The sequence below is a fragment of the Schistocerca gregaria genome, chromosome 4 (assembly GCF_023897955.1).
Source record: "Schistocerca gregaria isolate iqSchGreg1 chromosome 4, iqSchGreg1.2, whole genome shotgun sequence".
Classification (NCBI taxonomy): Eukaryota; Metazoa; Arthropoda; class Insecta; order Orthoptera; family Acrididae; genus Schistocerca; species Schistocerca gregaria.
In genome coordinates, this window is record NC_064923.1 from 656,849,079 (window position 1) to 656,874,445 (window position 25,367).

The window sequence follows — 25,367 nt, forward strand, 5'->3', positions numbered from 1 at the left end:
GTGCATCTATGCGCAGATATGATATTCGCAAATACTGGTGCAGGGATATCGTAGCGTGTGAACCAATGTATTATTCCATTATATCGTTCTCGTGATCAACGGGCCGGGAGAAAATGGCATATTTAGTTTTGAGTAGTCTGACGCCCCTACGTGCATGTAATTTATAAATGTACTCTACGTCATTTAGCAGAGATTCGAATAATTTATTCTCGATTGTAGGCGTCCTGCACGCAGTTGTCAGCACTGAAAAATGTAATCACTGCCCTTCTGCGCACTTTGTTTGACGCGTGACCGATGTTTATTAGCGATTGTAGCGTACGTCAAGGGGTTGTTGTCGATTGTATGTCATTGTTAGCAGCTTTAATTCGTGACGTAACTAGTTTCATGTAACGTAGAGTGCTCTACCACTTGTACTTACTTGCATGGATATTTGTCCTAGATATTGGCGCAGAAATTCTTGCATGAAGTGACATATGAGTATGAAAGTTCATGGCAGCTAATTTGGACGCAAGTAGGTTACTCGTCTGTAAGCCCTACATGTTATGATTGTTGAAGATTTTCATGTTTTGATTTTTGCTGTATTCCAGTTATTCGTCCCTGTCGTCACTTTTTTGGCAGCAAGCGACAATGGAATTGAAACACATGTTTTTTACTGATGATTATGGATAAAGAAAGTTACGGACGCTAATGGTACAAAATTTGTCGCTATGGCAGCTGACAGTAGTCCCTGTGTGAGTGAGGTGACATCGGCTATTAGTAGAATAAGAATGGGCAATAATTCTGACACGAAAGGTCCGCGTGTGGAGAACGATGTACGAACACCTTCATCTTCACCTCAGTCGCCGGAAACACCAGTGCTCGACATTACAGAAAACCATGTTGTGGATTCTTTCAGGTTCGTTTTTAAAAACAATTTACATAAATTTTGTAACTAATGCACGATAAATACTAATTAAGTTGTTTCAAACGTTTGATTCACTGCCCCTTCCATACTCCAATTTGGGGACAGGAAGGGGTTTGTGAAATTGACCTTGTTTTGTTTTTGGAAATCTTGGCGTTGGGCTGACAGTTAAAACTCTAATTTTACCTGATTTGACAACTTTCATCCACATGCACTCAGTATGTTTTTATTATTGGAATCTGGTTCAAGAGTGACTTTTTAAAACTAGAAATTGTAGCAGTCTAGCTAAAATCTCACCAGATTGCAGTTAGTTGGTCACATGCCTTCCAGAATCTGTCTGCATCACTATCATAATTTGTGCAGAACATTCTGAAGAAACAAAGTGTTCGATTTATTATGTGTGCATTGTTGAATTAATATGTACTTAAAAAACAAATAGAATATTGTTAACACTGCTTACTGTTACAGTGTTTGCGATTGTATTTTAGTTTCATTCCATCAACACACCAGTAATAACAGTTTCAGAATAAGCTGTTTCTGTTACCTTGTGCTGTATTCAGCGAATTATATGCAGCTTCAATTGATTTGTTAGCTAATGGCTCCTGACGTTTGTTTTTCAAGTTGTGTGTTCAGGTACAAGTAGTAACTTGTTAATACTTTTGACAGATAAAATGCTTGCACAAGGGGAATAGCTTCACCTTACCAAATTCCTTTGTTACTCAGATGCCTTCTTATCTTTGTTCTCTGTCAAACCATTAAGCTTCAATCGGATGTTGGTGTTGAGTAATAAAGCAGTGTGCCATTCAGGTAAAGTGCATAATTCGTACATCATACACTGACTGATCTATCAGAATATACACAGCTGTGATTTCATTATAAGGTTATATTAATGAGTCCATTTCAAATTCTGTGGTATATTTTTTTCACCAATGTGTTTAATAATGTGTATTTCATAAAATGCTGTTCTTAAATTGTGGGGATTGGCTAAAAATTGGGGATCTTTTGAATAGAAGAGTAAATAAACATTCAGGTGCTTGGTTTTATCATCATGTGGAGCACAGGGCCTAAAGTGGTATATCCAGCTCTTGTGTTCTGTGCTGCTGTTGGCAGTTTGTTATTGCTTATTGTAGCAGGTCAGATGATAGATTACAGTAGCCAGTGAAACTTACTCGATCGTAGAATCTTGTTTATCATTAATATTTGGCTGTTTTTTTCCAAATATGTGTCAATTTCCAAGCTTGTGGTTAGGTTGAGACTTAATAGCATGGCTTCCATTCCTGGGAGTGAAGCAAGCAACAGTGAAATTTGTAATATTGATTGTGACAATTATTAGGATTATTTTTGGAATATCTCACAATTTTGGAGGTGGTGTTCAGGTGGAACCTAATAGATCCACTTAAACAAAACATTGGTTAACATCATCTATAAAGCACAGGAAATTATGAACAAGCAGTGTTTGTTGGCCACCCACATCCAGTTCATGATTAATCATTTTCACTTCCCACGATTCATTGGGCTAGCAATTACCAACTGCAGCACTCAGTAGAAAAGCTGGGTACTCTGTAAGTATGCTTCACTGTGGTTAGTATGTGGTTAGTAATAACTTCAAGAACCTAGACTGCAGGGTGAATTATAATGGTGTTCACATGCTTGAAACACTTGTCTAGTTAACCTAGAGATTGTTACTCACACTGAACCATTAATGTATGGTGAGACAAGAATCCTATTTGTCTGCAATGTAACTTGACGATTTTACTGTTGCTGCCAGAAGCAGAGGAAATAGACTCTAGTTGAAAGATATTCATTTATCTCAGAGTCCTGCCAATGTAACATTGCCCTAGAATGGAAGTATTACTGTGGACATTGTTAAGGGTAACGGTACCAGGACTGTGGCAAGCAGTCAGCACTACCTTCCCCTCACTGCAACTCTTCCCTCAGCAGTTCATGGAGTGGGGGACGGGGGTGGAAGCAAGGCATGTCTCCTGCCATGACCTTCAGGCACTGCATGAATCATGTTTATTGTCGACAAACAGTACATTGGAGTGCTCCATGCGACTGGCAGAATGTGTGACTTAAGTAAACAAACGTAGGACCAATATGCAGCACTACAGATCAACATTCTTAACTTGTGGTTGTCATTTGGTTTTGTAATGCTTTGTGCTTGTATGGAGTAACTGAAGTATCTGATATTGGCCATCGCCTTTGATCAGTGATATTGTCGAGATGGGCGAACACCGTCATTTTGACCATATGCAGTATGGCTGTGGGAAAACAGTCCCATTATAGAAACCAAAATAATTTGAGGAAGAACATGAAATGAATGGGACAGCTATGGGAACTAGGGAGGGAACAAACAAAATAAAAACATTCCTAATAGAAAATACGTACTCAAAAACTTATTCAAAAATCCAGTAAGCCAACATAACACGAAATCCATAAAATTGATATTGACAATTTCACTTGACACAGCTCAAATGAAGTCTGTGGTACCATGAAACTGCAACTCACTCGAAAAGCTGATGTCGAAATTTCACGTTTTCTCGGCAATGTTCTCTGTACCACAAAAGCACAATTCTTTTCCAGCACTAGTTTGGAAAACTTCAGTAGATCCATATATCTAGAACAAAGCCCATTTATTTATTTATTTTGTATTCTGAGGATCCAGGTAAGCTAGTGAATTGCAAGAGTACCGGCATACGTATCAGACTACATGTAGTAAATATAACATACATAAATTCAACAACAGGTACAATAGAAACAAGACGTTGAATAAGGACATATATTCAATTTACAGAAAATAGTTAAACTGTGGAAGAATTATATATAAAGACCAGAAACAAAGTTAATTAAAAATTACAATAAAGAAATACATGAATGTGAAACACCAAATTTTCACTTGTTTATAATAATGTTCAAAATGAAACTAAACTAGTTTTAAAAACAACATCAAATTAGTGGTGACATTTAATTTTTCTTGGAAGTTCATCAATTGTATAAAAATATTTCTGTATAAGGTACTTTTTGAAAGTGTGTTTGAGTTTCAAAGATTATGTATGAAGGCATTTGATGTATGGTGGGAGGATATTAAACACCTTAATGTTGGGCTAATAAACTCCATTTTGAACCACATTAGGACCTTCTGTGTAGGCTGTTTTATGTTTTTGTCGTAGCATTTGCTGTTGTCTTTGTAGAGAGAGAAGCTGTTACAGACAAAGATCAGCAAGGAAAAAAATATACTGTGAAGAATTTGTAAGGATCTACATCTACAGCTACCTGCAGGAATGTCTGTGATGGACACTACTCATTTTTGTGACTGCTATTTTGTCTGTGATGGGCACTACTTATTTTTGTGTCTGTGATGGGCACTACTTATTTTTGTGACTGCTATTTTTTGTGCAGTGAAAATTATTTTTGTGAGAGATTGGTTACCAAAGAATGTAGAATGGAGCAGTAATGAACAATAAGAAGCCAAAATAGGAAGCCTTAATGGTATCTACTTCAGGCACTGAAGCAGTAACCCACGATGAAAATATTGCTGAGCTAATATTGAAACGATGAAGAACATGGGTAGACCAGTTACTTTTGCAGTCTGTATAAGCACCCAGCAATTTTGTCTCCTCAGCTTTATGTAGTGTTCCATATTGTTACCTATTGTATATGCAAAAGCATACTAATTAATTTCCTTATCAAAATAAATACAAAGCAAAAATGAAATCTTTATCCAGTTACAATACACTAAACTAACAGTTTCAAAGCTGAAAGCAAATCTGTAGCCAGTAACAATAATAATTCACTAACAGAGTTCCAAAGATACCATTCTGAATGAAGTAATTACAGTGCTTGACAAACAGTGTCACATGCTAACATCACTCAAAAGCAAATGTGAAACCTTGACATTCAGCACTAGAGTGCCACAGCATACTACAAAAGAATCTCATCAAACACAATCAATTTCAAATTGGCCAGTAACCATGACGTTTCACCATTATGTCACCAGTAGAAGTTGAAAATGAGAACCCACATTCTGGTTGACCCACTCGTACATGAATAAATAATTGTTGTACCGCTTGTATTTTAATTGGATGATTAACAATTAGTTAATTGTCTTCATGCATGACTTTTTAATATTTCCTTGTTTCCTCTTAAGTTTGTGTTTTTCTGTTTACCAGAAAATTGTAGGCATGTCATATGTCCATTAAGATTTTTTTTACTCTTAATTTTTAACACTAGCATCATTAATCAGACCATGCATCTGAAATAAAAGTCCTATTGTATTATATATGGTAGTTCATGGTGTGTGTGTTACTGTTTTTCTATATTTTCTGTGCCCTATGTCAAGAGGATGCAAACACAAATAGGGAGGAGGCTGTTAATCGGTGTTCCAAATGTGTGGTGAATAATAACACACCTTAGGGAAATATCAGCAAGGGATGGGAAGAAACATCAGTGCACACAGTGTGTTTGCTTGAGGGCCTCATTCTGCATGTTGAAAATACTATTCCAAAAGTCATTGAGGGAACATGGTGCAACCAACTGCAGATTGTGGCACATGTTTTGCCAAACGATGCCTGCCATTTTGGCTTAGAGGTTGATATCGTGCTTGGCTCATTCCATGACTGGTATAGAAGGATGAGAAGAAGAGCCTTGGTCAGGGAGTTTCAATAAAGTTCACAGTTTGTGGTGGTGTCCCCAGAACTGATTCTGACCTTTAGATTGTGAGTTGAGTGGAAGGATTCCACCAGAGGCTTTAAAGGTTCTGTGACAATCTAAGCTCTGACTTCCTGGACTTGAGCTGTAATGCTGAGAACAGTAGGTTACCCTAAGTGGGTCAGGTGTACACTACACATCAGAAGCTGTTGTCAAGGTAGCTGACCATTTGTGGTTGCATATGAGTTTTTTTTTCCCCCCTGGGTTAGGCGACTCTCCACACTGTCCAAATAACAATAGCTTTAGGGGACCTGGGAGTGTCAGTTTGAGAGCCAAAGAAATGTGCGTACAGGTGATAGTTTTAAAATTCTGGAGATTAACTACCAAAGCACTCCAAACAAAGTGACAACTACCAAAGCATTCCGAACAAAGTGACAAAGTTTTTTCTCTCTCCCTTAAAGCAGTGGAGCTCACATAATATCAGGTACAGAAAGCTGATTAAAGCCTGAGATTGAAAGTAGTAAGATTTTTAATATTTAAGTGTGTATCGAAAGGATAGACTACTGATAAATGAGGGTGGTGTATATGTTGCATTTGTCAAGGTTTCTAAACTGTGTGCAAGATTGTCTGGGTTGGTCAAGGATTTGCATAAACTTAAAACAGGATCCATCTATTGACCACCATATTCATCTACAGGTGTAACCCGAAACTTCAGACAAAACTTCATTTCACTAGTATCTAAGTTCCCCAATCATACTGTCATCATTGGAGACAATTTTAGGCATCCAACAGTCAATTGGTAAAATTACAGTTTTATATGTGGCTGATGTTATGGAAGTTCCTATGAAACATTAGTAAAGGTGTTCTCTGAGAACTACTTAGAACAGGTTGTTTGGAAGCCCACTCATGTTGGAAATATATTGTATCAATAGCGACACATAAAAATCACTTCTTTGAAAATTTCCACGCCTAAACTGGTAACCATGACAATGAGACAGTTGTTGCAACAATGAATACTAAAGAGCAGATGCATTGTAATATGAGCTGTTAAGTTGGCAGTTGTGTGTGCACGAGGTGTGATTGCTTGTGTGTATTGAATGGTGTGTGTTTTTCTTGTGCTGGTGAAGGCTGTGCCCAAAAGCTTCATGTAAGTGCCTTTTAATTGTGTCTGTCTGCAACTTAATGTGTCTTCTTTATGGTAAGTAGCAGTCTGTGTTTTCTTACATTGCAGATCCTCTTCAGTCATGTTGCACATCACTGTCCTTAAAAACCTTCTGGATATACAAAAACTTCACCAGTTCTGAGATGCCATTGTTTACAAATATCACGTGGCAAGTCTTAAAATAATAGTAATGTCACATGTCAGTAGTGCCATCAATAAGGTTATGTGCATTCTAACAATTTCATAGAGACCAAAGAGTGTTTGTTAACTAATGAAAGCAAGACCTTCAGTAAATGAAAGTTGTCAAATTGTAATTATTCTGTGTGTTGGATAGATGTTCTTGTGATTTCAAAAGTACTGTTTTTTATGTGACCTAAGTTGTATGAGATGATACCAACTCAGTTCTACGTGTCTATTTGGAAAGACAAGGTAATCGTTGTCCATTTGCTCATTTTTGATAGGTTACGAATGATAAACTCTGCATCAAATTGCTCCTCACCCAACAGAGAGAATTCAAAAGCTGTATCAGACATCCAGATACCTATAGTGGGATATGAGGTGATGGAGGAACGTGCACGATTCACTGTAAGCATAATTATATTGGCATACTATCTATTTGGATTATTTTTGTGTTGTATAAATGTTTTTTGTTGATCTGTGTTTATTTTGTTTGTTTGTTCTACATTGATATTAAGGTAATGTGACTTAAGTATTGTTTTCCCTATTTAGTTGTTTAACCTATTCCCGACACTTGTAAAAAAAAAAATGTGGAATATTTGTGAGTAAACAAATCACATTTGGTAGCAATGCCATTTCTTTTTAACACCAGACCTCAATTCCGGCACTGTTGTATCCTAAAAGAGTTTGCCTACAAACTGTGTGGCGTGACATTGAAGCTGTAATGGAACAAGACAACAGTGCTTAAGATTAAATTGTGTCAGACAGTGAAACGGGGGTATTTCAGAGCACAATAGAGAGTACACTCTTCAGCTAACACCGAGCAAGGTGGCGCAGTGGTTAGCACATGACTCGCATTCGGGAGGCCGACAGTTCAATATCACGTCCGGCTGTCCTGATTTAGGTTTTCCTTGATTTCCCTAAATCACTCCAGGCAAATCTTGGGATGGTTCCTTTGAAAGGGCATGCCCAACTTCCTTCCCCATCCTTCCTTAATCCGATGATACTGATGACCTCGTTCTCTGGTCTCCTCTCCCCAACAGCAACCCAACTCACCTTCAACTAATTTCTGACCTTTGTATCTGGCTAAGGTAAGTGTACATCTCTCAATAACTCAACAGTTGATGTAGCTTTTATGCAACCAGTCTGCAGTGTACAATAAACAAAGTGTTTACTTTAAAACCAAGTGCACCCAACCTTCTTTCCCTGTGTGTGTGTGTGTGTGTGTGTGTGTGTGTGTGTGTGTGTGTGTGTGTGTAAGGTGCCAACAATGTACACAATCAGTATGACTTTGCAGTATGACTTTGTCACGAATACCAAGATGCAATGCAATCACCATAACCTAAAGTGTAGCTGCACGTGGTTCAGAAAAATAACGTTTTTATAATATCCCCATCTGATGATGAGCCTGCAGTTGCTTGAGAACTAGTTAATAACAAAAACTTGTATCAGATTCAAAAATTGGCTGGTTGCATATCATCCCTACATAAATTGCCAGTTTAAATAACAATTGCAATTCACCATCCACTGCCAGCAGGAATTGATCTAAAATAAATGCACACAGTTGATTACTCAAAAAATGTAACTGCCTTGAGCCACACAGGATTTTACATTACTCTGACATCATATATGGCAGCATTTGTGACCTAATTTGTGAGCAGATTTGTACCCCCACACTGTGGTTTTATACTGCCAAAGAGTTAGAAGAACAATTTTTTTTAAGGCATAAAAGGATTGCTCCATTTTCATTTTTTACATCATAGGCGTATTCTTGATTGTCACATTGGCACTGACATCACTAAAACTGCCATTGCGCTATTCAAAACAAGCAGTAGATAATTCTTATTTAGGAATTCTCTAACACCACAAAAGACCCTATCAGCACAGTGCTTATTGCACTCAGGAATTTTTATCATCATTTGTGTGAAAAGTTCTGCTGCATATGTCACAAGACCCCCAATTATGCAACGAGTTCCACTTGTTTACAAAGACTGAGGTAAGTACCGGTGAAACACTTTTACATGTGGCAATAAGATTTTATAGCTGATAACAAAATGCGTTACAGTGAAGGCCATGCCTATGATGTCATGAAAATGCTCACAAAATGTAAGGACATAAGTTAATGTACCATATTTTATAACAGTACATGAAATGTAATTTGAAAATACAACACTATAGAAATATTTTGTAAATTATATACCTTATTGCTGAGATAATTTTTGTATTTTGCATTTAGCAACACAGTTATTTGTTTTACACAGGTTTATAAACTCCGAATCGAAAATAAGGCTTCTGGTAATTGCTGGTATGTGTTTCGTAGATACACAGACTTTGTGCGGTTGCACTCAAAGGTAAGGAACTTCTCATTTGAAATATGTTTCTTACACTAAATTGTATGCTTTCTGGTGCTAAATAACTGGTGTGGCATTGAATTACAGTTGCGGAGTGAATTCCCTGATGTTAAGCTGCAACTACCACGAAAACGATGGTTTGGGGACAACTTTGATCCCGCTTTCCTCAGTGATCGAATAAAAGGACTGCAGGGCTTTGTTAATGCCATATTGAACCATCAGGAACTATGTAGTGCTCAAGCTGTTAAAGACTTTTTCTGTCTTGATGAACCACCATCATATACAGAAAGTCTTGAAGAGTCCAGGGTAACAAATTTATTTTCTATTTTCATACAAATTTTAAGTTTGTAAGTATGGACATTGTTACATAAAGGTATAGCTATGTGAATCTCCCTGTATGACTAGTGTTTCTCCTCACACACTCTAAGTTTTGCTCATTAGCTTCAAAAACATCTTGAAATTAAGGAGTGAAATACGTATAATTTGGTCGTGTGATTTTCTTTAAAAAATTTGATAATAATTGCCATAGAAATTATTTGTGATTAATTATGTTGGAGTTTTGCCTGTCAGATTTTCTTGTTATTAGTACCAGATCAAAAATTATCTTTCATTCAGCCGAATGGTTTGGCTTAGGGAAAGTGTTGTCTTCCCATTCATCTGCAAATAATGCTTTACAAATCTGATATACCTTATTACAGTCTGCAATTTATAATGTGCAAAAAATATACTCTTGAGTTACATACACAATACTATTTGGAGAATATACTGATTTGATTCACTGAAACAGTTAATTTTCTGTTTTCTTTGAGAATTTTGCTTCTGTTGAGTGGCACACATCTAGGAAAATGGATGATGAAAGTAAAGTGCAAATTCTGATAATTTACACTGAACAGGTGACATGGCACACCCTTGAATGATCAAGATGGGGAGGCTTGTACACCTCAACAATACAGATCTCTGTACTGTAGGTGCAACCACAATAGAGGAGTATCTGTGGACAATCCAGATTAAGCTGAGTTTGAGAAGAGTAGCAGCAGTGCCTCTTTCAGTAGTTGCACCAGTAACTGTCTGGATGGTTGACTGATCTGTCCATATAGCATCAGACAATATGGTCTCACTGTCTTGGTGCTGCGGAGGGGCTGGAATCAAGAGGAAACTACAGTCATCATTATTTTTCCTGAGGGCATACAGCTTTACTTTATGGCTTCATGACGATTGCATCTTCTTGGATAAAATATTCGAGAGGTAAAATTCCAGGTGGGTACTACTCTGAAGGATATCGTCACAAGGAAGAAGAAGACTGGTGTTCTTCTGGTTGGACCTTGGAACAATGGATCTGTAGTGGCCAGGATTGAGACTCCTATTGTGTCGGGATGAAAAGTAAAGTGTGGCGAAGCAGGCTAGTTGGCACGCTATGTACTAATGATACAATGTCAGTGCAACAAGAATTTGTTACATTAAAACTGCTGGACGTCACTGTACAGCGTCCAGCTCATGTAATCATGGAGTCGGGTGGGTGGCATGCTGAGTTTGTGAGCAGTGTAGCCCATACAACAGGCCTAGCTACCCAGGACAGAGACTGCATTTTTATCAGAGCACACTCATAGACACTGAAGTGGTGTGCTCGGTTAATCTCTCAGCAGCTCTGCAAAGTGTTGAGATAAGCAACAGCATAGCCCTTTCAGTAAGGATGGCTGGGGATGTCGATGGCTGCTTAAAGATATTTGTTGGTGGCAACAGAGGTTAAGATGCTTCCTGAATACTGAGACAAGGGGGCAGGTGCCCAACACCATGCATTTGGCACAGCAAGCTGTAGGTATCAGGGGTTGTGATATGGGCACCTCAAATGCAAGTATGGCAGACTAAAGATAGCAGTCTTGAAGGTGGAAGTCATGCTGTCAAACAGTAGCAGCACATCACGTTTGGCCTCTTCGTTAGTGTACTACAATGTAAAGTTGGCGACCACAGCTCAATAGCCTGAGTATTTATTAGTGCTTCTCTGAGGTAGTAATGATCTCTCTGGCATGTTATGACTGAACATAGCCTACTTTTCCAGGCTCATCAGTGGCATTCACCACCCTTCTATTTCACAAGAGTAGATTTCAGGGCTTCAGATTGTTGCCTTTCTGCCATATCAGTAGGCTTATAGGTGTTCTTGTGAAACTTTTACTCTCTATCTTATGAAATCAAGCTGTTCTGTTAGAATGATGTGTTGTTTTCTCCTCGTTGAGGTCATGTTGTCGAATTTAGGATTTGAGCCCTTGCTCGTGCGAGGTGAGGCAATATAATCAGAGTTTGTTCTGCTTTCTGGAATGTTGACATTCTGTCTGTTGTCATTCTGATTGTGACACAGGGATTTGGCATGATTTGCTTTGGCTTGGCACTTACATTTGTCCATAACACATTTCTATTGTTTAATATTTGCCTCTTCTTTAAAACATTCATCCCGAATTTTTCGTAGTTTGCATCTGAAATAATCTCTCAAAATGCGTATTGCGTAAGTAAATGCACATTGTACAATTTTCTGTTATTTAAACATTTGAGAAGCTTGTTCACTATGTTTTGTTGTTCTGTTCTTATTCTTGAATTGTCTCTTTTGAGCCCATATTTTCTAATATAAATTTACAATCTTATTCTGTTTACACTTTTCTATTCATTATTGCTGCTATTTACCCACTTGACATAGTTGATAGCTTGGTGAATCAGGTGCATGAATTGTTTTATGCCCTAAGAAAATTAGAGTGCACAAACCGTTAGTGGAACCATGGCAGTCCTATCATTGGTAACGCTTGTGGTGTGGCTAGGCTAGGTTATCTGACATCAGTATTTTATTCAACATATCGAATGCTGTTGACAATCTGTTGCTCATTCAAATTTTACACATTTTGGCAGCAGTCGGTTCAGTGGTTCACTAATTTTTGCAAAATATTTCATGAATCTCCTGTAATTATTGCATAGGGCTAGAAATAACGGAAGTCATGTGGTTGTTTGCTGTGTCGCGAAATATCATGAACTACCAAAATTAGTTGGGAATCAGTCTTTAATCACATTACCAAAGTATTTAAGATTTGTTTGTGCAAAATGGCATTTATCTGCAGTAAGCATCAGATGTGCTGCTTGTAATCTGTTCAATATGTCTTCCAAACGCTTGATGTATTCTTCCATGTCTCTCAAAAATGCAGTTATGTGTAAGTACACCACACATATTGTAGGTTCCATTCTGCAAAGTGCACCATCCAATGGTCTCTGGAACATAGGCAGTACATTTTCAAGTCCAAATGGCGTTCTTTGGTACTGGTAATGATGTGATGGAGCTGTGAAAGCAGATTTTGGTCTGCTCAGAACTACTACTAGCTGGTGATACTACTTCTTAGGTCCATTGCTGAAAAGCATTTGTGTTGACCCACATTGCTTCTGTGGATGACCCTTAAGTCCACCTGTGTAACACTTGACTGCAGAAGTGAAGACCAAAGGTCATTAGGTCTTCTGTATCAATATCCATTTCCTCCAAAGTCTTGTGGTCCTAGTAGATTCAGCCAGGTCAGATGGCTTCTCCATCCTGACTCTAACTCTGTTTGACGCACCAGCGGAGATAAGACAACATAGAGAGCCCATTTTTCACTTTGATTCAAATTAACTGCACCAGCTTCTGCTCTTTGTGTCAGCTCGTGTGTTTGTGCACGACTCTTATGGATTCTCCCTGAAGAAGATTACACAGACTCATTTGTCTTCTGCACTAAATTACTCAGTTTCTCTCAAAAAAAAAAAAGTCTCACACTGTTTTGCTTCTGGTAGCACTTGTATGAACCCTCAGCCAGCTTCTGGAATGTTCCTGCCTTGTTAAGAACGTCATGATACATTATATATGCTGTAGCTTCACCTACTAAACCTATGCAAACATGTTTAAGTCATCCAATTGCACAATTCAGTGGTAGATAATAATATCTAGTGAACACACTGACATGCTCCATTGTTTTTCCAGAAAAAGATATTAAATTTGCTGCTGACTGACTGAGAGGTGGGGAGGGTGGACACAGCATGATTCTTCCAACTCCTGATTGCAACTGCTTTGCCATAGCTTGTAAGTTGGAACTTATTTATGCAGGTTTTTATTTTCCTGCTCATACATTTTTATATGGTCTGTTAACGCAGTGACAGTTTCACCCATAATAACAGCATGTTTTCCACCATTTTGTGGATAACACCACTGCCGTTCCTACAACTGATGATACAACAAATTAATTCCTATACTCATGACTGCCAACCATTATGGACTGTCGATAATTGTTATGGATTTTCACCTTAATTATGAAGTTACGGGATGTTGCAAAAAAATTATGAAAATAGACATTTTACAGTTTGATGTTAAAAAAAAAGTACTGCTTAGCAAAATGTAATCATATGCTGCTACAATGTTTTGTAGATTGGAATGGTTTCCTTCCTGAGCAGGCAGTAAACCTGTCTAAGAATGATTTTGTCACCATGGCTGACTAAAGACACACTTACACTGAATTCAAATTGTGTTATGTGACATTGTTAGCAGCTAGTACTGGGCTACCTATGTTGTCAACATATTGAATATACACAAAACCAGTGTTCCACGGCTGTATCTGTACAGATCAAAGGAATATTGTTCCCCATCAGGATTCATTATCTGATTTCGGGGAAAAACAGTTGTCAGAAAGCTACGTGAGCTGCCACCATATGAAAGGATTGTAACGACAACAAGAACAAAAAATTAACACACTTTCTAGAAGGCAGAAATGAATGTATGTAGCAGGCAGCAGTCAGTAGTAAAGGTGGATGTGGCAGGGGTATCATCAACTGCAGATTCCCCCGCCAAATTCATTGGGCATGTGAGTAGCATTGAGGCTGCAGTAGTTTTTGTAACTAAAATGATAATTTGGATTAATTTTAGTGCGAAAATAAAATTAAATGCATGATCAATGAAATATATCATCTTTATTTGGTGTTGGAAAAGTCTGAAATATATTGTTTAAAGGCCTAAAACAGCCTTCTGATTTTTAAAGTTTTCTAGAATATGGTTACTGACAGCCTCTTCTTAAGGATGGCAGCTGTGCATACTATTCCCTGCTATTTCCTCTAAAAAGTCATAAGTTTGCAGGTTCCTGCAGTCTCAGAAACAAAAGTCCCTGTGTGTCGTCATGGCCACAAGCGAGAACACAATCAGAAAGGCCAGCAGAATAATTCCCTCTCACCGCAATGAATTGTCAAGATTGATATCCAGACAGTGACGACAATGATGCTGCAAAAATTGGTCATGCTATGGAGGCATCAGCTGATGTTAACATTTGTGATGTCAATTTTGTAGTGGCCTGGCTTGAAATCCCTACTGCATCAAGGCGATGGAGTGTGGAGTGCGGTGTAGCAGCCCGATTGTCAAGATGGGTGCTAATGATTCAATATTTGCATAACAAGAACATATTACATAAAAGTTTACAACTGTGACACAGAGAAGACTGTATTGGTGTTGAGGCTGGCGGCAGTGTGCGCGACATTGGGACATGCTATCTCTGGCAGACATTGCCCTGCAACATCCAATTCGCATAACCATGATACTGGGCGTGTGGCAGGTTGTCCTGGTAAGCGGAGTGGTCCAAACAACAGACTTTGCTGCTCAGGACAACGACTGCATTTTTACCAAATACTCTGGTGAGCATTGAAGGGTTGTGCTAGGCTTATCTCTCACTGCACGGTGTCAAGATGAGCAACAGCATATCCTTTCGAACAATGAAGGCTGGGGTGTTGATGATTGCTTACAGGTACTAGTCTGGGGCAGCATCATTTAGCTTGCCTCCCAAATACTATCAGATGCACAGTGTGCTAAACACCATGAGTTCGGCTCAATGAGTCGGGGGTGGAAGTCTTCAGGTCTTCTCATCAATGTTTGTGATATCGGCAGCCAATGGTAACTAAGTGCAGCAGACCAGACAGATAGCAGTTTCGAAGGTTGAAGTCATCTTGATGAGCAGTAGCAGCAATCACAGTTTGAGACTCGTAACTTAACTACTGCCATGTAAAAATGAAGACCTTGGCTTGAAAGCATGAGAATTTATTACTGCTTGTCTGAGACACTGGCATTATGTCTGGTTGCTGATGAACAAATGTGTCCTCCTTTTCTGGACTAGTCATTGGTCCTCATCACCCCTCTACTTCAGAAGAATGTGTTCCAGGGCTTTAGCATGTTGCCTTTTCACCCCAGCAGCTGGCTGATAAGTGTTCTTGTGAAGATTTTATTCTCTCTGAAGAAATCAAGCTACTCTGTTAGAATAATGTGATGTCTTCTCCTTGCTGAGATAATGATTCAAGCTTCTCGCCTGAACAAGGTGAGGCAATGTCTTCCTGGTTTGTTCTACTTTCCACAGTGTCAGTGTTCCACATGTTTGTCACTTTGATTGTGACATAGAATGTTGGCCTGGCTCACTTAGGCTTGGTGCTGGCTGTAGAGGATGTTGAGAAAACGTCACACTTGCCCATAATACATTTCCGCTCTGTAACAGATTCCTTTGTGGGCAGGTAGGTTAGGCAATTTAAAAAGGGGAGTGGATAAGTTCAATATGAATGCACTGGGAAATATTGAAGTGTGGTGGCAGCAAGGAGCAGGGCTCTTTTTGGGTCAGTACAATGTTATCAACTCAAAAGATAGCAGTGATACAGGACTAGCCCTAATGTTGTTATTGTTGTGCTCTTCAGTCCAGAGGCTGGTGTGATGCAGCTCTCCATGCTACGCTATCCTGTGCAAGCTGCTTCATCTCCGAGTAACTATTGCAAGCTACATCCTTCTGAATCTGTTTAGTTTATTCATCTGTTGGTTGGTCTCCCTCTACGATTTTTACCTTCCACACTGCCCTCCAATACTAAATTGATGATCACTTGATGCCTCAGAACATGTCCTACCAACCGATCTGGTCAAGTTGTGCCACAAATTCCTCGTCTCCCCAGTTCTATTCAGTACCTTCTCATTAGATACGCAATCTACCTATCTAATCTTCAGCATTCTTCTGTAGCACCATACTTCAAAAGCTTCTATTTCTCCCTTGTCTAAACTATTTATCATCCATGTTTCAAATCCATACATGGCTACTTTTGAAAAAGACTTCCTGACACTTAAATCTATACTCGATGTTAAAAAAATTTCTCTTCTTTAGGAATGCATTCCTTGCCATTGCCAGTCTACATTTTATATCTTCTCTACTTCGACCAACATAAGTTATTTTGCCCCCCAAATAGCAAAACTCATCTACTACTTTCAGTGTCTCATTTCCTAATCTAGTTCCCTCAGCATCACCTGATTTAATGTGACTACATTCCATTATCCTCATTTTGCTTTTGTTGATGTCCATCTTATATCCTCCTTTCAAGACACTATCCATTCCGTTCAACTGCTCTTTCAGGTGCTTTTCTGTCTCTGACAGAATTACGATGTCATCAGCAAACCACAGAGTTTTTATTTGTTCTCAATGGATTTTAATTCCCACTCCGAATTTTTCTTTCATTTCCTTTACTGGTTGCTCAATATACTGTTTGAATAACATCAGGGATAGGCTACTACCCTGTCTCACTCTCTTCCCAACCACTGCTTCCCTTCCATGCCCATCGACTCTTATAACTGCCTTATGGTTTCTGTACAAATTGTAAAAAGTCTTTCGCTCCCTGTATTTTGACCCCTGCCACCTTCAGAATTTGAAAGAGAGTATTCCAGTCAGCATTGTCAAAAACTTTCTTACTCTACAAATGCCAGAAACATAGGTTTACCTTTCCTTAATCTAGCTTTTAAGATAAGTCGTAGGGTCAGTATTGCCTCATGTGTTCCAACATTTCTACTGAATTTGAACTGATCTTACCCAAGGTCGGCTTATACCAGTTTTACTATTTGTCTGTAAAGAATTTGTGTCACTGTTTGGCAGCCGTAACTTATTTAGCTTATAGTTCGGTAATTTTCACACCTGTCAACACCTGTTTTATTTGGGATTGGAATTATATTTCTCTTGACGCCTGAGGGTATTTCTCCTGTCTCATTTATCTTGCTCCCAAGGCTATTAGTAGTGCTAATGGAATGTTGTCTGCTCCAGGTGCCTTGTTTCCACTTAGGTCTGTCAGGGCTCTGTCAAATTCTTCACACAGTATGATGTCTCCCATTTCATCTTCACCTACGTCTTCATCCATTTCTGTAATATTGCCCTCAAATACATCGCCCTTGTATAGACCCTCTATATACTCCTTCCATCTTTTTGCTTCCCCTTCTTCGCTTAGAACTGGTTTTTCACATGAGCTCTTGATATTCATACAGGTAGTTCTCTTTCCTCCAAAGGCCTCTTTAATTTTTCTGTAGGCAGTATCTGTCTTAACCCTAGTGATATATGCCTCTACATCCATACATTTGTCCTCTAGCTATCCCTGCTTAGCCATTTTGCACATCCTGTCGATCCCATTTTTGAGACGTTTGTATTCCATTTTGCCTGGTTCATTTACTGCATTTTTATATTTTCTCCTTTCATCAATTAAATTCAGTATCTCTTCTATTACCCAAGGATTTCTACTAGGCCTCGTCTTTTTACTTACTTGATCCTCTGCTGCCTTCACTACTTCATCTCTCAAAGCTACACATTCTTCTTTTGCTGTATTTCAGTAGAAGAATGGGTAGCTATGCGAGATGAAATAGTGAAGACAGCCCTAATAATGAATAAGAAAATAAGAATATGAGTGAGCCACTAGATGCCAATCTCAGAGATCTGTGTTCAGGAGAAAGTTAGGAACACTTGATACAATAGTAATGCTATGACTTATTGTGGAAAATAAATTAAAGAAAAGAAAATCTAAATTTATAGCCTACATAGAGTTTCATAGTGTTGACTGGACTACACTCTTCAAGATGCAGAAGGTAACAGGGATGAAATATAGGGAGTGGAAAGTTATTTACAACTTGCACAGAAAGCAAAGTGCAGTTATCACGAGGAAAGATGCACTTAAGAAGGGTTGTAGCTTATTCCAGGTGTTGTTTAATTTGTACTTTGAGCAAGTGATGAAGAATACCAAGTAGAAATTTAGGAAGGAATAAGTTCAGGGAGAAGAAATAAAAACTTCAAGGCTTTGCTGGTAGATGTAATTCTGCCAGAGATGTCAGAGGGTTTGAAGGAATATAGTGGATAGTGTCTTGAAATGTGATTAGAAGATGAATGCCAAAAAAAGTAATACTAGGGTAATGGTGTGTATTCGAATTAAATGATGTGATGCTGAGGGAGTTGAGAGTAGCAAATGAGAAATGAAAAGTAGTTAGATTAGTTTTCCTATTTGGACAATAAAATAACTGATGGCCAGTGTTGAGAGGATATGAAATGCAGACTGACAATAACAAGGAAAGCATTTATGAAAGAGAGGTATTTTGAATGTCTCATACAAGTTTCAATCTTATGAAGACTTTTCTGAAGGCATCTGTGTGGAGTGTAGCCTTACATGCAAATGAAATGTGGACAATAAGCAGTTCAGACATGAAAAGAGTAGATGCTTTTGAAATGTGGTGCTATAGAAGAATGCTGAAGAATGAATGGGTGGGTTTTATAGCTAATGAGGAGGTTCTGAATCAAATTGAAAAGAAAAGAAATTTCTGCCACAACTTGACTAAGAGAAGAGATTGGTTGATAGGAAATAGGACACACACTGAGACATCAAGGAATTGTCAGTTTGGCATTGGAGGAGGGGGGGGGGGGGGTAAAAATTGCAGAGGGAGAGCAACACTTGTATACAGTTATTATTAGGCTCAAAAGGATGTAGTACAGTAGTCCTGCAAAGATGAAGAGACTTGCACAAGGTAGGCTAGCAGGCAGAGCTGCATCAAAGCAGTCTTTAGACTGAAGACCACAACAGTGAATGGTGAAATGGCATGTGTTTCCCAGTTAGTAGGTTGCTGTTCATAAAAATTTGATTGCGAAAGACAAATACATAAGCTACACTATCTTGGCTACAGTACCTTTTTTCCTCCTTGCTTCCACCCAATTATTATCTTTTCTATCTTAATTCATTTTGTTAGTGTACTTATTTGCCATGATTTGCTCTTTTGCAGAAGGAATGTGGTGTGATGTCTACTAAGTATTAAATTTTGTGTGTCCAGTCAATTTATACTGTGAGCATTGTTGGATGTTATTTGGTATTGTGTTAAGCTCAATGAACTTTTATGCTGTGTATTTGTTTTGGAACAAAGTACTTCATTTTCCCTTTTTTTTATATAGAAAATTTTCAGGGTTGTGGTGAAAAAGATTTTTTATCTTTCTAGGCAATATTTGAAGCTTTGGAGGAAACAATATATCATTTACGGAGCCAGTTAAGAGAGAAAGAAACTGAACTTACACGAATGAAGTTCACTTTGGACATAGAAATGAAGAAGAATAACAGAATGATCCAGCTAGTAAGGTAGTAATCCAGTCAGTCGGTAACTTGCAGAAGTAGTTCATTCTTATTATGTTTTCATTCTGTTTTTCTTACATTCCTTATTTTACATTTTTTTCATATTTATGATTGACTATATGTTTTTGAAATGTAATAAAATAAAAATTCACAGCCCAGTAGTGAGTTGAAACAATGAACTGTCTCACACTTACTAAAGTATTCTGTGTTATAATACCATGATTGAATGAATTTTTCTTTCTGCTTCCATCGCACTATGGTATTATGGTCTAGAATATTTTAATAACTGTGACATTTCTGCAAATGAAAGTGTACATTGTAAAGTAAATTGTCTGTAAGAGACTGAGTTATCAAAAACAGGAAGCCTGTAAATTATATATAGAATTTATGAATCAGTTAAATGCTGAATTCTGAATTGTATTCGAATTACCAGATATGTTGGGTGAGGAGGGCACTGTAGTGTACTCATCTAAGGTCTTGTTGGTCCTCTAACAGTAACTCTGTACACACCGGACCACATAAAGCATAACAAAAATTGTGTTGGCTTTTTTACTGCCTCTGAACTGCAATGTGTGTGCCATGGGCAGATGAATGGATTAACAGGAGGAACAATTGTTAGTAGCCAAGGTTTGGGGTACCCACTGAATTAGCTTTTAATGCTCAGTGGAAGGCTTTTATCTGGATGGTGCCCATCATTCAGTAAAAAAATGTCACACTGTTTCAGTCTTTAAAAAGTGACATTAAGTTAACACTGACAATAGGTGAGGACAGGACAGTAATAAGGAAATGTTGAAAAGAACTTCTTTAAGCATAGTAACAGGATGCACAAGTGTTTCATACATGATTTATCACTGTCACCATATGGAAGAGGCACCATTCACAAAATAGAATATAAGCATGGTAATAGAATATAAGCATTAGTTGGTGGAGTGGGGGGGGGGGGGGGTGTTCAGGAGATATTACTCAGGAGCAGATTACATGCTGCTACAGGATCCACATCTTCATTACAACTCCGCAGTTCACACTTAACTGTTTGGTAGAGTCATAGAACCACTTTCAGACTTTCTCTCTGCCCCTTCACTCTTGAAGAAGCACATGGGAAAAATGAAAACCAAAATCTTTCCCTGCGACCTTGGATTTCTCTAATTTTATCATGATGGTTGTTTACCCCTGTGTATCTAGGATTTTGTCATTCGAGGGAGAAAGTTGATGATTGCAATTCTATGAAAAGATGTCACTGCAACAAAACCTGACTTTGTTGTAATACTTCTCAGCTCCAACTCACTTGTCACATCTGTGATTATTCCCTATTATAAGCTGAAATGCAGATTCCGGCAGGTGAAAGATCATCAGCTGTAAGCTGTGTATAGTTGTAATGTGTAAGTATTCATTTGAGTCTACAACGTTTAATTTTGTGTAATTTGTCATGTAACCAAAATTTAACTGGAATTTTTCAGTGCTGATGTAGAGAAACTCTCTATTGCTGAGGGTTAGTTGCCACCTTTTGTACTATGTAGGTACCTTTTGTAAATCATTTTGTAATTCATTTTGATCTTATGACTTGATGGTAGACAATGACATCGTCTGCAAGCACTCTAAGAGGGGCATTCAGATAGGCTTCCAAATCATTTATGTAAATTAAGAACAGTGGAGGGCCAAGGGCCAATAATACTTATTTGGGGAACCCCAGATTTAACTTCAGTTTCACATTATGTCAGCTACTACGTACCATGACGCTTCTGACAAGAAATGATGAATCCAGTCACACCATAGGCATACAGTTTCAAGCAGCTTGTGAGGCAAAAAAGCCTCCTGGTAATTTAGATATATCGAACCAGCCTGAAATAGTGCTCATTCCTTTGTGGGAATAATGGGATAACTTTTTTCAGGAGAATAATATTTTCTTAATCTGTACTGTCTGTGTGTCATTTTTCTTTTAGGTATTATTTCCATATGTTGAAACACAGAATATGCTCCAAAATTGTACTACTAATTGATGTCAGTAAACTGGTCCTATATTTCAGATTTTTCTTGCATTTATTTTCTTTTGTAAAAGTGTGACCTGTACAACTTTTCAGTCTTTAAATGCAGGTTTAAGCGAATGCCATGACATTTGTTTCTTTTGGAAAGGTCATGGCTCATTTGGATCAGTGTCTTATCTCGGCTGGAATTCTACCTCTCATGACCTCATCAGAAGTGTGATAATGAATTATTAATTATCTAACAAGTAGCTGGAGAAGTAAAAAGGGAGAATAGGGTGCTTAGGAGTTGTAAACTAAACAATTCTGTGTGTGTTTACTTTTAAGTACATTTTTCGATACAAGCAGGTTTTGGTTGCGAAGACCTTCAAAATTTGGGATCCAAAGAGTGCAGTCCCTCAAAGAACTAAACATTGTAGATAAACTTTATGGAGATTTGGAATGGTTGTGATTATACTACGTGTTTGAAACGTATTTACCTACATTGATATCATGTTCAAAGATATGGGTTGTGGATTGCCATGTGGAATTCAGACCTTCCCCGCTGTTGTTTACGACTTTCTGTAAGCCTAACCTCTATGCTTCATTTTAGGACATCAGCTAGGTCCCTCTTAACATGGATACGCCTCCTTGTCTTCCTTTCTAACCTTTGCCAATATTTTTACCTGTCTTACATCCCTGAGGGAGAAACTAACAGTTCAAAAAACTGCGACAGTGTTTTTTCACTTTTATCTGTCTTTCAGCAATACTAAGAGAAATTTTGGTATTGAAGTGAAGCACTGGCCAACCATACTGTCACTTTCCAATTCAGTTAGTTTTTTTGTGGTTTTGTTTTCTGAGCCATAAAAACTTGATTTGTTGAAATAGTTGTTAAAGTAACGTTTGTATGTAATTGTTTTTAGGACAGCTGTTGAAAAATGCACAACTTGTTCTCGAGTGCTACCAGTCCTTGATGGCCCTAATTTGACATCAACACCTGTCAAGGCAGCTGATAAAACACCAGTTGGACCACGTGCTGAAATGCAGACATCAGCAGGTGAAAGGTCATCAGCTGGAAGCCATCGATAGAATATGTTATTTTTAAAACTTCATAGTGTGCAGTATAAATCACACATTTGATTTGAAGAGTACTTGAGACACTTGTACTTCTGTGAGTACACTTGCTTCTTCAATTGGTGATCTGCTTAAATTAAGCAAGATTGTGAACTCAAGTCACTTGATGATTTATTGTGTTGACAATACTTAAATATTATTCTCAGACAGCAATTTTTTGCTAACTTACATGTTTAGGCTGTGTCTTGTTATGCTGGTTTGTGTGCGTGCGTGCGTGCGTGTGTGCGTGTGTGTGTGTGTGTGTGTGTGTGTAGGGCGGAGGGGGGGGGGGGGGCTTAGTCAATAGCTCTCTTGAGAAGTATTACCATGGTGATTATTCTCAAAATTACATTATGGTGCTCATGGTACTTGTGTTGAACCACAGACTTTTTTCATTTCATGAATTCTCCAATGTATGTGCTCCACGCAGTGAGCTCATTATGAGTTCTTAAATGTAAAATGTAATTATGACTTGTTATGAGAAAAAATCTAATGTTATGTTTTATACATACATCTGCTAGTTTTCTTCCATGTTAATATCTGTTCCTGTTTTATTAAATTGCACTTTGATTTTGTATAGTCAGTGTTTTCCAGTGTGTGTCACTGTAGGCGACAACTTTCTTTTCATAATAATAAAAAATTCACACACACACTTTGAGGATATAGTCTGCCAGGTCTGTAGATTACAATAAGGGGAGTCACAAAATCACGTTTTTGTTTAGAATTTAGTTACACACACCACCAATAAACATCACAAAAGTTTTGTTTAAAGCGTGTCTTCTTATCACTGCCATGGTGTCAAATGCTGAGTGGCACAGCAAAAGCACAAAAAAGTGAAGGATTTTTGTGGCCAAAAATAGTGTATAATACTGTTAGAGCTCATACTTTCTATGGAATCAAAGTTTATAAAACAAAATGATTTATTTTATATACTCGTGTTCTTTTGAAAATAGTAGTTAAGACTTCGAACTCTACGGTTAATGTTACAGTGAAAATGATGCTATAAACAATATAGAACTTTGTTTGGGGCCATATATATTTGTATCTACACCTGATAACTTTTGTTTGTTGTTGTTTGAAAGTAATAGCTACTGAGTACTGTTTGTTCTGAAGATAATTATAATACTAACGGTCCTATGATCATCTGTTATGTGGTACAGGAAAGCTGCATTTTTCTGTGATGCAAAAGGCTATTAATGTTCTGAAAGTTATCAGCTGTATTGATGTTAATGCAAAGTCTAAGCAGGAAATACAATTTTATAATGTTCTTATGCCAATGTAGGTTATACTTTCAGTGTAAAATCAACATAATGCATTGATTATTCTATGTATCATGCATGAATTAATTTTATATTTGAAAAAGTAATTTTTCAGTATGAAATCAAAAGGGCAGAAATAAAATTTCAGATATCAGAATGTTGGAGCTGATATTGAAATGTTGCTTTATGATAATTTGAAGTTGATACTTCAATCATTTTGCTTGAAGAAAGCATTTGATTTGTAGGTTGCTGTGTGTGTGTGTGTGTGTGTGTGTGTGTGTGTGTGTGTGTGTGTGTGTGTGTGAGAGAGAGAGAGAGAGAGAGAGAGAGAGAGAGAGAGAGAGAGAGGCTGATAAAGATGTCTGACTGCAACATATTCAGCAACAAAAATAAATGTTGGTCTAGGTTTGAAAATGGTGACCTACTTGTATAATTAATTTTTTAAAATCTTGACATCACATTTGTTCAATATAATTTGTCAAATTCATCTTTTGTTTATCATCATAAAAAACCTTTAGCTGTGTAATTTTTGTTATGGTCTGATCTGTTACATCACCTAGTCTTCCATTTCCAGTGTATCTTCCAAACTGAAACATTCTTTTGTCTGAACATCAAGTTGTTCAGATAATTGAATCTAAAGCAGTGTATGCAATGACTTTTGTGAACTAATGATTAGCAGCATCACATGATATGTTTTATTTGTTGATGACTTTCTCTCAAGTTGGCTGTTGTGATTACTGTAATAGGAAGCTCAAAATTTTATGTACAAATAATATAAGAAATTATATGCAAAGTTAATGTATGGATGTGATTCAGTTGTAGTAATGGTGCTGTTGCTGTATTATGTTTTTTGTTTTACACGTGTAATAAATTTCATGCTCTAAAAGTAGACTTCCATGATTGAACACACCATTTGGATAAGAATGTGAGTTATCAGCAGAAATGTACCTTTAAGTGTGCATAGTTTATAGCACTGCATGGTGTCAATTTCACTCATGTACACAGAAATGTATTTATTCAGGGAAATCATTGTCCTACATAGGTTGTTTTTATTTTTGAAATAAACACTGTATTTCATGATTTTTCCCTATTAGCTAATTTCATCTGCTTGGCAATTTCAAGCTACCAGGTAGTGAAACAAATGACAAAATTTACAGCAGTTTCAAGAATAGAAAAATAGTCAGAAATATGCATAAAAACTTTTTACAAACTTCAGTCACAGTGAAGAACTGCAATTGCATTATGTTATTGAGGAAGCTCCATCTAATAGTACCTCTAATAAAAGCTGTTTATGAATGTGGTGATAACAGGCACAACTTGTGTTCACTTAAAAAATGTAATAACGTATTTACTCGAATTTAAGCCGCACTTTTTTTC

General features: G+C 37.6%; 1 protein-coding gene across 3 annotated transcripts; it reads left to right on the plus strand.

Annotated features, from left to right (window-relative positions):
• Positions 1-34: 34 nt before the first annotated feature.
• On the plus strand, positions 35-25,070 carry LOC126365847 (sorting nexin-16). Of its 3 annotated transcripts, none has more exons than XM_050008491.1 (8): positions 239-340; positions 440-511; positions 619-895; positions 7,172-7,295; positions 9,149-9,238; positions 9,326-9,544; positions 19,530-19,666; positions 22,542-25,070. In XM_050008491.1, exons 3-8 carry the CDS (start codon positions 708-710, stop codon positions 22,705-22,707), a joined length of 924 nt encoding a protein of 307 aa, XP_049864448.1. In that variant the 5' UTR covers positions 239-340; positions 440-511; positions 619-707; the 3' UTR covers positions 22,708-25,070. The 3 variants fall into 3 exon arrangements, with proteins under 3 accessions (XP_049864446.1, XP_049864448.1, XP_049864447.1); XM_050008490.1 differs by having other exon boundaries at positions 260-340; positions 588-895; XM_050008489.1 differs by having other exon boundaries at positions 35-511; positions 588-895.
• Positions 25,071-25,367: the final 297 nt, after the last annotated feature.